Raw genomic sequence first — 13,005 nt, forward strand, 5'->3', positions numbered from 1 at the left:
GGAATTTCATTACATTCCAGGGTTAGATTGAACAGATATGTAAGTGGTTCAGCTATGAAATCAGCTGCCAGATTTAAAAAGCAGGGATCCAAAACATCAGGACCTGCAGGCTTTCTTTGATCTAAGGATTTCAGGGCTTTATGTACCACCTGCACTGAGAATGGCAGAAAGCTAAAAGTTTGACCAGCTCTCACTGGTTCATCCACACAGGGTTGTACAGAGACAGAGGACACTGGTTCATCCACACAGGGCTGTACAGAGACAGAGGGCACTGAATCAAACAGCCTACCAGATGATACAAAGTGCTCATTGAAACAATTCAGCATTTCAGTTTTGTCATATATAGCAACAGAGTCCTTCAAAACACATGACGGTAATTCATTAACATTACTGTTACCAGACATAGACTTAATAGCATTCCAAAACTTTCTAGGGTCATTCAGGTTATCAGTGGTAACAGACATAAAATATTCAGACTTGGCCTTCCTGAGAAGAAAAGAACACTTGTTTCTTAACTGCCTAAAAATAAGCCAATCAGCATCAGAACAAGATTTCCTTGCTTTAGCCCAGGCTAGATTACGGTCGTGAATAATACAAGACAGCTCAGAAGAAAACCATGGATTATCCCGCCCTTTAACCCTGAACCTGCGGAATGGTGCATGTTTGTTTACTATTTGGAAAAACCCATCATGAAAGAATTTCCAGGCAGTTTCCACATCAGGGATAAGCTCAATCTTGCTCCAGTCAAAATAAAACAAATCATGAAAGAAAGCCTGCTCATTAAAACACTTCAAATTTCTCTTACGAATAAAACGTGGATTTGTCTTTGGAACCTTAGTATTTCTGACAGCAACAACAGCACAATGGTCACTTAAATCATTACAAAAAACACCAACCGCAGAATATTTATGTGGAACATTTGTCAATATCAAATCAATCAGGGTAGATTTATCTGGGCATTTAAGATTTGGGCGAGTGGGTGAATTAATCAACTGGGTAAGATTCATAGAATTACAAAACATTTTTAAATCATCAGACACCGGCTTTAACCAACACCAGTTGAGATCACCAATCAAGATCATTTCACTGTAAAGAAGTTTAGACATAAGGTGCGTCAAAGAAGAAAATGCATCACCAAGAGCAGAGGGGGGTCTATAACAGCCAATCACAGTTATAGAGAGGCCCTTTGAAACCTCAATATTTAAAGCAAGAAATTCCAACTGTTTACAAATAGTTTCAGACTTTGCCACACTTACATGGAATTTAGATTTTACATATATAGCCACACCCCCACCTTTCTTAACCCGATCTGTGCGATAAACATTGTAACCACTTATACAAATATCCTTATCAAAAATAGACTTGCTGAGCCAGGTTTCAGAAAACACAATTACATCAGCATCAGTTGATTTAGCCCAAATCCTAACCCCATCAATTTTTGACAACAGGCTGCGTACATTTAAATGAAAAATACCAAAACCAGATCTTGATTTAAAATCAGAGGGGGTTTGGAGACATTGCATATCAGGGCCAGGGTTAGGTTGCACGTTACCTGATATCAACAACAGAAGAATAACTAAGCACCTCTGTTTAATAACCTTGCACGGCTTCTCTTTTTTAAGAGACCTACTGCAAGCGAATTCTACAAGTGAGTTTCCAGACAATACAAAACAGTCATTTAAAACCATTAGACTTTGGTAGTGACACAAATTCGTACTGTTCACATCATGCCACAAATGCATCGGCACTTGGACGAGTGGACCGAGTGAAAAAGAGCGAGTTCCTGCAGACAAAATGTCTAATGGACGCGAGAGTACATTGTCAGATGTACTCACCCTGCGACAATGTTCGTTTTCTCCAGAGTTCAGTAAAGTCAGTGCGCAAAGCAATACCACGTAAATTGTCATTTTCTCTGACCAAAAAACAAGAGGCCAACGAAGGTAAGTGGAGAGAGGGACAGCGTGTAGTCAATGTGAGTGTTTGCGCGTGTGAGTAGATTGGGTGTTGAGGGCGATAGAGAGAACGGGTTGAGCTGCCACTGACAGCCAGGCGAAGAGCAAAAAGGAGCAGCTTGGACAAGACACTCCGCGGACGAAGGAGAAACTCAGGCCAGCCAGAGATAGGGTTACTTTGGTAAACTTCAAGTAATGAAGTTCCGAGTTGAGGAGGACCCGTGATCTTTACACCAGCAAAAATAAAATAGTTTGCACTACGCAACAACGAAGTTACGCAACCATAAATAAATAGATTATTAGTAGGTTAAAATGTACTAGTCACAAACAAACGACTTGACATGCTGCCATCTTGGATTTTGTTAAACTGAAAAATCAACACAGGCTAACTGACATCATAGGCTAACTGACATCATTTGAGTCAATTGGAGGTGCACCTGTGGATGTATTTCAAGGCCTACCTTCAAACTCAGTGCCTCTTTGCTTGACATCATTGGAAAATCAAAAGAAAATCTGAAAAGAAAATTGTAGACCTCCACAAGTCTGGTTCCTCCTTGGGAGCAATTTCCAAACGCCTGAAGGTACCACGTTCATCTGTACAAACAATAGAACGCAAATATAAACACCATGGGACCACGCAGCCGTCATACCGCTCAGGAAGGAGACGCGTTCTGTCTCCTAGAGATGGACGTACTTTGGTGCAAAAAGTGCAAATCAATCTCAGAACAGCAGCAAAAGACCTTGTGAAGATGCTGGAGGAAACAGGTGCAAAAGTATCTATATCCACAGTAAAATGAGTCCTATATCGACATAACCTGAAAGGCCGCTCAGCAAGAAAGAAGCCACTGCTTCAAATCCGCCATAAAAAAGCCAGTCTACGGTTTGCAACTGCACATGGGGACAAAGATAGTACTTTTTTGAGAAATGTCCTCAGGTCTGATGAAACATAATGACCATCGTTATGTTTGGAGGAAAAAGGGGATGCTTGCAAGCCGAAGAACACCATCCCAACCGTGAAGAACGGGGGTGGCAGCATCATGTTGTGGGGGTGCTTTGCTGCAGGAGGGACTGGTGCATTTCACAAAATAGATGGCATCAAGAGGAAGGACAATTATGTGGATATATTGAAGCAACATCTCAAGACATCAGTCAGGAAGTTGAAGCTTGATCGCAAATGGGTCTTCCAAATGGACAATGACCCCAAGCATACTTCCAAAGTTGTGGCAAAATGGCTTAAGGACAACAAAGTCAAGGTATTGGAGTGGCCATCACAATGCCCTGACCTCAATCCTGTAAGAAATTTGTGGGCAGAACTGAAAAAGCGTGTGCGAGCAAGGAGGCCTACAAACCTGACTCAGTTACACCAGCTCTGTCAGGAAGAATGGGCCAAAATTCACCCAACTTATTGTGGGAAGCTTGTGGATGGCTTCCCAAAACGTTTGACCCAAGTTAAACAATTTAAAGGCAATGTTACCAAATACTAATTGAGTGTATGTAAACTTCTGACCCACTGGGAATGTGGTGAAAGAAATAAAAGCTGAAATAAATCATTCTCTATTATTCTGACATTTCACATTCTTAAAATAAAGTTGTGATCTTAACTGCCCTAAGACAGGGACTTTTTACTAGGATTAAATGTTAGGAATTGTGAAAAACAGAGTTTAAATGTATTTGGCTAAGGTGTATGTAAACTTCCGACTTCAACTGTATCTATGGCTGAGAGAAATACACTATTTATATCTATGGCTGAGAGAAATACACTATTTATATCTATGGCTGACGTAGACATCCAGTATTATCTCACCAATAGTTACATTATTATGAGCCTTTAACAGTTCCTCTCAGTCTAAGCATCGTTTCCTTTACATTTGTGAGAGTAGTTCTAGAAATAAATAATGCAATCTGATTGGTCCCTAGTGGTGGACCAGGCTGGCAAGCTGCAGCCCAACAATTCCCCTGAAGATTTGGTGATATGCACATCAGAGTTTCCTTGTGGAGGGTAGTCCAAGCCAAGGCAGCAGAACCGTACCTGTCTGTCTGTCTGAAACATGTCTGTCTGCCCGTTGTCCGTCTGTACTCACAAAGTCCTGTTGTATGTCTGTGAAGTCTTTTCCGTATTTCTCCAGGGCCTCTTCAAACAGGTTGGCCTCTGAGGCGCTCCACTCCTCCATCTCGTCCCGGCAAAGAATAGGTCCTCCCTGGGGAACCAGGGCAGCGATGGCCCGCGTCATGTCATAACCCGTCTTATCCAAGGTGTCCATGGCATGGAACTAGGGAGAAGATGGGAGGGGGGGAATATTGTGTTGTGTTCAGTAGGCAGAAAACACGAAGAAACAGGGAGGTACCATCTGTATTTGTCCAATAAGAAACACTTCCGTGGGGTTTACTGTGTGCCCTGATGAACATGTATGCCCCTGGATTTCACCTATACCCAGCCAACAAAACACACCCTTGTAACAAACAAACCAAGCAAAAGGTCCCTATTTTTCTGTCTGTCAAAGCCACCAAGGTTAATGGTGCTGAATAGTCTATTATGGATGTGCTATTATCTTGTCACTTGTCTTGTCAGTGTGAGGGTCTCTCTATTCATGAGTGTAAGAGTTGATTTGTGTGCTGTGCGCATGTTGTTTTCATGTATATGTATGTGTGCTGTGCGCATGTTGTTTTCATGTATATGTATGTGTGCTGTGCGCATGTTGTTTTCATGTATATGTATGTGTGCTGTGCGCATGTTGTTTTCATGTATATGTATGTGTGCTGTGCGCATGTTGTTTTCATGTATATGTATGTGTGCTGTGAGCATGTTGTTTTCATGTATATGTATGTGTGCTGTGCGCATGTTGTTTTCATGTATATGTATGTGTACTGTGCGCATGTTGTTTTCATGTATATGTATGTGTGCTGTGAGCATGTTGTTTTCATGTATATGTATGTGTGCTGTGCGCATGTTGTTTTCATGTATATGTATGTGTGCTGTGCGCATGTTGTTTTCATGTATATGTATGTGTGCTGTGAGCATGTTGTTTTCATGTATATGTATGTGTACTGTGCGCATGTTGTTTTCATGTATATGTATGTGTGCTGTGCGCATGTTGTTTTCATGTATATGTATGTGTGCTGTGAGCATGTTGTTTTCATGTATATGTATGTGTGCATGTTGTTTTCATGTATATGTATGTGTGCTGTGCGCATGTTGTTTTCATGTATATGTATGTGTGCTGTGCGCATGTTGTTTTCATGTATATGTATGTGTGCTGTGCGCATGTTGTTTTCATGTATATGTATGTGTACTGTGCGCATGTTGTTTTCATGTATATGTATGTGTGCTGTGCGCATGTTGTTTTCATGTATATGTATGTGTGCTGTGCGCATGTTGTTTTCATGTATATGTATGTGTGCTGTGCGCATGTTGTTTTCATGTATATGTATGTGTGCATGTTGTTTTCATGTATATGTATGTGTGCTGTGCGCATGTTGTTTTCATGTACAGTACCAGTCAAAAGTTTGAACACCTACTCATTACCGACCATTTCGAATCCCATCGTACCTTCTCCGCTATGCAATCTGGTTTCAGATCTGGTCATGGGTGCACCTCAGCCACGCTCAAGGTCCGAAACGATATCATAACCGCCATCGATAAAGAGACATTACTGTGCAGCCATCTTCATCGACCTGGCCAAGGCTTTCGACTCTGTCAATCACCACATTCTTATTGGCAGACTCAACACCCTTGATTTCTCAAATGACTGCCTCACCTGGTTCACCAACTACTTCTCAGACAGAGTTCAGTGTATCAAATCAGAGGGCTTGTTGTCCGGACCTCTGGCAGTCTCTATGTGGGTGCCACAGGGTTCAATTCTCGGGCCGACTCTTCTCTGTATATATCAATGATGTCGTTCTTACTGCGGGTGATTCCCTGATCCACCTCTACGCAGACGACATCATTCTGTAATACATCTGGCCCGTCTTTGGACACTGTGTTAACTAACCTCCAGACGAGCTTCAACGCCATTCAACTCTCCTTCCGTGGCCTCCAACTGCACTTAAATGCAAGTAAAACTAAATGCATGCTCTTTAACCGATTGCTGCCCACACCTGACCACCCATCCAGCATCACTACTCTGGACGGTTCTGACTTAGAATATGTGGACAACTACAAATACCTAGGTTTCTGGTTAGACTGTAAACTCTACTTCCAGACTCACATTAAACATCTCCAATCCAAAATTAAATCTAGAATCGGCTTCCTTTTCGCAACAAAGCATCCTTCGCTCATGCTGCCAAACATACTCTCGTGAAACTGACCATCCTACCAATCCTCGACTTCGGCGATGTCATTTACAAAATAGCCTCCAACACTCTACTCAACAAATTGGATGCAGTCTATCACAGTGCCATCCGTTTTGTCACCAAAGCCCCATATACTACCCACCACTGCGACCTGTATGCTCTCGTTGGCTGGCCCTTGCTTCATACTCGTCGCCAAACCCACTGGCTCCAGGTCATCTACAAGTCTCTGTTAGGTAAAGCCCCGCCTTATCTCAGCTCACTGGTCACCATAGCAGCACCCACCCGTAGCACGCGCTCCAGCAGGTATATCTCACTGGTCACCCAAAGCCAATTCTTCCTTTGGCCGCCTTTCCTTCCAGCTCTCTGCTGGAACGAACTGCAAAAATCACTGAAGCTGGAGACACATATCTCCCTCACTAGCTTTAAGCACCAGCTGTCAGAGCAGCTCACAGATCACTGTACCTGCACATAGCCCATCTGTAAATAGCCCATCCAACTACCTCATCCCCATACTGTATTTATTTATTTATCTTGCTCCTTTGCACCCCAGTATTTCTACTTACACATAACATCTACCATTCCAGTGTTAATGCTAAATTGTAATTACTTCGCCACCATGGCCTATTTATTGCCTTACCTCCCTTATCCTACCTCATTTGCACACACTGTATATAGACTTTTTCTACTGTATTATTGACTGTACGTTTGTTTATTCCATGTGTAACTCTGTGTTGTTGTATGTGTCGAACTGCTTTGCTTAATCTTGGCCAGGTCGCAGTTGTAAATGAGAACGTGTTCTCAACTAGCCTACCTGGTTAAATAAAGGTTAACTAAAAAATAAAATAAGATTTTCAACGGTTTTTCTTTATTTTTTTTATTATTATCTACATTGTAGAATAACAGTGAAGACATCAAAACTATGAAATAACACATATGGAATCATATAGTAACCAAAAAGTGTTAAACAAATCAAAATATATTTTATATTTGAGATTCTCCAAAGTAGCCACCCTTTGCCTTGTTGACAGCTTTGCACACTCTTGGCATTCTCTCAACCAGCTTCATGAGGTAGACACCTGGAATGCATTTCAATTATGCCTTGTTAAAAGTGAATTTGTGGAATTTCTTTCCTTCTTAATGCGTTTGGGCCATTCAGTTGTGTTGTGACAAGGTCGGGGTGGTATACAGAAGATAGCCCTATGTGGTAAAAGACCAAGTCCATATTATGGCAAGAAGGTCAGTCAATACGGAACATTTCAAGAGCTTTGACAGTTTCTTCAAGTGTAGTCGCAAACACCATCAAGCGCTATGATGAAACTGGCTCTCATGAGGACCGCCACAGGAAAGGAAGACCCAGAGTTACCTCTGCTGCAGAGGATAAGTTCATTAGAGTTAACTGCACCTCAGATTGCAGCCCGAATAAATGCTTCACAGAGTTCAAGAAACAGATGCATCTCAACATCAACTGTTCAGAGGAGACTGTGTGAATCAGGCCTTCATGGACTAAAGGACACCAATAATAAGAAGAGACTTGCTTCGGGGAAAAAAACACAAGCAATGGAAATTAGACCAGTGGAAATCTGTCCTTTGGTCTGATGAGTCCAAATTTGAGATTTTGGGTTCCAACCGCCATGTTTTTGTGAGACGCAGAGTAGTTGAACGGATGATCTCTGCATGTGTTGTTCCCACTGTGAAGCATGGAGGAGGAGGTGTGATGGTGCTTTGCAGGTGACACTGTCAGTGATTTATTTAGAATGCAAGGCACATTTAACCAGCATGGCTACCACAGCATTCTGCAGCGATAAGCCATCCCATCTGGTTTGCGCTTAGTGGGACTATCATTTGTTTTTCAACAGGACAACGACCCAACACACCTCCAGGCTGTGTAAGGGCTATTTGACCAAGGAGAGTGATGGAGTGCTGCATCAGATGACCTGGCCTCTACAATCACCCGAACTCAACCCAATTGAGATTGTTTGGGATGAATTGGACTGCAGAGTAAAGGATACGCAGGCAACAAGTGCTCAGCATATGTGGGAACTCTTTCAAGTCTGTTGGAAAAGCATTCTTCATGAAGCTGGTTGAGAGAATGCCAAGAGTGTGAAAAGCTGTCATCAAGGCAAAGGGTGGCTACTTTGAAGAATCTAAAATATATTTTGATTTGTTTAACGCTTTTTTGGTTACTACATGATTCCATATGTGATAATTCATAGTTCTGAGGTCTTCACTATTATTCTACAATGTAGAAGATAGTCAAAATAAAGAAAAACCCTTAAATGAGTAGGTGTGTCCAAAATTTTGACTGGTACTGTATATGGATGTGTGTTGTGAGCATGTTGTTTTCATGTATATGGATGTGTGTGTTTGTGTGTACACTGTAGCTCGGAGGCCTGTGTTCCATGTTTATGTATGAGGTGCAGAATTGGGCCAGAACATGGCCACATGGGTCGTCTGGGGCCGCTGAAGCCTGCTCGTTACTGATACTCAGACACACACGCAATATCACACACACGCTCAGTCACACAGAGATGCCCCATACAGGCTAACAGCAATCCTGCCGAGCATTGACCTCTGGCCTGACCCTGACCTTACCTAGGGCAGTGGGCAATGTGTGTATGTGTGTGTGTCTTACCAGGGTGATGTCTCTAGAGGCAGCAGCAGCACTCATGTGAAGACTGGGCTGCCGGACAGAACTACTGCAGTCTAGAGCCCGCGCAAAGGTACCCACTGACCTGAGAGACAGAGGAATGGAGAGAGGAAGGGGGAGAGAGGGAGGGGGAAGGATGAGAGAGACAATGGGGGGGAGAGACAAGGAGGGAAAGAACGAGGGAGAGACAAGGAGGGAAAGAGATGGGTGAGAAGAGAGAGATAAGCAAGAGGAGTTTGTGTTAACCCTCCAGATTTAGAGGTATGACAACATAGTGCAGAGCTAAGAGGAAGAGGTGTCAATAAACCCCTCCACCTTCCACCAGACCAGTCTTCTAACCCCTCCACCAGACCAGTCTTCTAACCCCTCCACCTCCCACCAGACCAGTCTTCTAACCCCTCCACCTCCCACCAGACCAGTCTTCTAACCCCTCCACCTCCCACCAGACCAGTCTTCTAACCCCTCCACTTCCACCAGACCAGTCTTCTAACCCCTCCACTTCCACCAGACCAGTTTCAAACCCCTCCACCTCCCACCAGACCCGTCTACTAACCCCTCCACCTCCAACCAGACCAGTCTTCTAACACCAACACCTCCACCTCCCACCAGACCAGTCTTCTAACCCCTCCACCTCACACCAGTCTTCTAACCCCTCCACCTCCCACCAGACCGGTTTCAAACACCTCCACCTCCCACCAGACCAGTCTTCTAACCCCTCAACCAGACCAGTCTTCTAACCCCTCCACCTCCCATCAGACCAGTCTTCTAACCCCTCCACCTCTCACCAGACCAGTCTTCTAACCCCTCCACCAGACCAGTCTTCTAACCCCTCCACCTCCCACCAGACCAGTCTTCTAACCCCTCCACCAGACCAGTCTTCTAACCCCTCCACCTCCCACCAGACCAGTCTTCTAACCCCTCCACCTCCCACCAGACCGGTTTCAAACCCCTCGACATCCCACCAGACCAGTCTTCTAACCCCTCCACCTCCCACCAGACCAGTCTTCTAACCCCTCCATCAGACCAGTCTTCTAACCCCTCCACCAGACCAGTCTTCTAACCCCTCCACCAGACCAGTCTTCTAACCCCTCCACCACCCACCAGACCAGTCTTCTAACCCCTCCACCTCCCACCAGACCAGTCTTCTAACCCCTCCACCTCACACCACACCAGTCTTCTAACCCCTCAACCTCCCACCAGACCGGTTTCAAACCCCTCCACCTCCCACCAGACCAGTCTTCTAACCCCTCAACCAGACCAGTCTTCTAACCCCTCCACCTCCCACCAGACCAGTCTTCTAACCCCTCCACCAGACCAGTCTTCTAACCCCTCCACCAGACCAGTCTTCTAACCCCTCCACCTCCCACCAGACCAGTCCTCTAATCCCTCCACCAGACCAGTCTTCTAACCCCTCCACTTCCCACCAGACCAGTCTTCAAACTCTCCGCCAGACCAGTCTTCTAACCCCTCCACCTCCCACCAGACCAGTCTTCTAACCCCTCCACTTCCCACCAGATCCAGTCTTCTAACCCCTCCACCTCCCACCAGACCAGTCTTCTAATCCCTCCACCTCCCACCAGACCAGTCTTCTAACCCCTCCACCAGACCAGACTTCTAAACCCTCCACCAGACAAGTCTTCTAACCACTCCACCTCCAACCAGACCAGTCTTCTAATCGTTCCACCTCCCACCAGACCAGTCTTCTAACCCATCCACCTCCCACCAGACCAGTCTTCTAACCCCTCTACCTCCCACCAGACCAGTCTTCTAACAACTCCACCAGAACAGTCTTCTAACCCCTCCACTTCCACCAGGCCGGTCTTCAAACCCCTCCGCCTCCCACCAGACCAGTCTTCTAACCCCCCCACCTCCCACCAGACCAGTCTTCGAACCCCTCCACCAGACTAGTCTTCAAACCCCTCCACCTCCCACGAGACCGGTCTTCAAACCCCTCCACCAGATCAGTCGCCTAACCTCTCCACCTCTCACCAGACCAGTCTTCTAACCCCTCCACCTCCCACCAGACCAGTCTTCTAACCCCTCCACCAGACCAGTCTTCTAACCCCTCCACCTCCCACCAGACTAGTCTTCTAATCCCTCCACCTCCCACCAGACCAGTCTTCAAACCCCTCCACCAGACCAGTCTTCAAACCCCTCCACCTCCCATCAGACTAGTCTTCTAATCCCTCCACCTCCCACCAGACCAGTCTTCAAACCCCTCCACCAACCCTGTCTTCTAACCCCTCCACTTCGAACCAGACCAGTCTTCTAACCCCTCCACCTCCCACCAGACCAGTCTTCTAACCGCTCCACCAGACCAGTCTTTTAACCCCTCCACCTCCCATCAGACTAGTTTTCTAATCCCTCCACCTCCCACCAGACCAGTCTTCAAACCCCTCCACCAACCCTGTCTTCTAACCCCTCCACTTCGAACCAGACCAGTCTTCTAACCCCTCCACCTCCCACCAGACCAGTCTTCTAACCGCTCCACCAGACCAGTCTTTTAACCCCTCCACCTCCCATCAGACTAGTTTTCTAATCCCTCCACCTCCCACCAGACCAGTCTTCTAACCCCTCCACCTCCCAAAAGACCAGTCTTCTAACCCCTCCACTTCCCACCAGACCAGTCTTCTAACCCCTCCACCTCCCACCAGACCGGTCTTCAAACCCCTCCACCAGACCAGTCGTCTAACCCCTCCACCTCTCACCAGACCAGTCTTCTAACCCCTCCACCAGACCAGTCTTCTAACCCCTCCACCAGACCAGTCTTCTAACCCCTCCACCTCCCACCAGACAAGTCTTCTAACCCCTCCACCTCCCACCAGACCGGTCTTCTAAGCCCTCCACCAGACCAGTCGTCTAACCCCTCCACCTCTCACCAGACCAGTTTTCTAACCCCTCCACCAGACCAGTCTTCTAACCCCTCCACCTCCCACCAAACTAGTCTTCTAACCCCTCCACCTCCCACCAGACTAGTCCTCTAATCCCTCCACCAGACCAGTCTTCTAACCCCTCCACTTCCCACTAGACCAGTCTTCAAACTCTCCGCCAGACCAGTCTTCTAACCCCTCCACCTTCCACCAGACCAGTCTTCTAACCCCTCCACTTCCCACCAGATCCAGTCTTCTAACCCCTCCACCTCCCACCAGACCAGTCTTCTAATCCCCCCACCTCCCACCAGACCAGTCTTCTAACCCCTCCACCAGACCAGACTTCTAAACCCTCCACCAGACAAGTCTTCTAACCACTCCACCTCCAACCAGACCAGTCTTCTAATCGTTCCACCTCCCACCAGACCAGTCTTCTAAGCCCTTCACCTCCCACCAGACCAGTCTTCTAACCCCTCTACCTCCCACCAGACCAGTCTTCTAACCCCTCCACCAGAACAGTCTTCTAACCCCTCCACCTCCCACCAGACCAGTCTTCTAACCCCTCCACCTCCCACCAGACCAGTCTTCTAACCCCTCCACCTCCCACCAGACCAGTCTTCTAACCCCTCCACCTCCCACCAGACCGGTCTTCAAACCCCTCCACCAGACCAGTCGTCTAACCCCTCCACCTCTCACCAGACCAGTCTTCACTGGTCTGGTGGGAGGTGGAGGGTAGAAGACTGGATCTGGTGGGAAGTGGAGGGTTAGAAGACTGGTCTGGTGGGAGGTGGAGGGGTTAGAAGACTGGTCTGGCGGAGAGTTGAAGACTGGTCTGGTGGGAAGTGGAGGGGTTAGAAGACTGGTCTGGTGAGGGATTAGAGGACTAGTCTGGTGGGAGGTGGAGGGTTGAAGACTGTCTGGGTGAGGGGTTAGAAGACTGGTCTGGTGGAGGGGTTAGAAGACTGGTCTGGTGGGGGGGTTAGAAGACTGGTCTGGTGGGAGGTGGAGGGGTTAGAAGACTAGTCTGGTGGGAGGTGGAGGGGTTAGAAGACTGGTCTGGTGGAGGGGTTAGAAGACTGGTCTGGTGGAGGGGTTAGAAGACCGGTCTGGTGGGAGGTGGAGGGGTTAGAAGACTGGTCTGGTGGGAAGTGGAGGGGTTAGAAGACTGGTCTGGTGGGAGGTGGAGGGGTTAGAAGACTAGTCTGGTGGGAGGTGGAGGGGTTGAAGCTGGTCTGGGGAGGGGTTA

At 46.7% G+C, this 13,005-nt stretch overlaps 1 protein-coding gene across 1 annotated transcript in view; it reads right to left on the minus strand.

Annotated features, from left to right (window-relative positions):
• Positions 1-13,005, minus strand: part of LOC120023030 (metastasis-associated protein MTA1-like) — a 100,882-nt gene that overhangs the window by 28,479 nt on the left and 59,398 nt on the right. The window contains exons 5-7 of the mRNA XM_038966979.1: positions 12,456-12,591; positions 8,875-8,979; positions 4,034-4,222 (exon numbers count right to left, since the gene is read on the minus strand). Coding sequence (XP_038822907.1) covers positions 4,034-4,222; positions 8,875-8,979; positions 12,456-12,591 — 430 coding nt within the window. The remainder of the gene's footprint in view (positions 1-4,033; positions 4,223-8,874; positions 8,980-12,455; positions 12,592-13,005) is intronic.

This window comes from Salvelinus namaycush, chromosome 28, assembly GCF_016432855.1.
Source record: "Salvelinus namaycush isolate Seneca chromosome 28, SaNama_1.0, whole genome shotgun sequence".
Taxonomy (NCBI): Eukaryota; Metazoa; Chordata; class Actinopteri; order Salmoniformes; family Salmonidae; genus Salvelinus; species Salvelinus namaycush.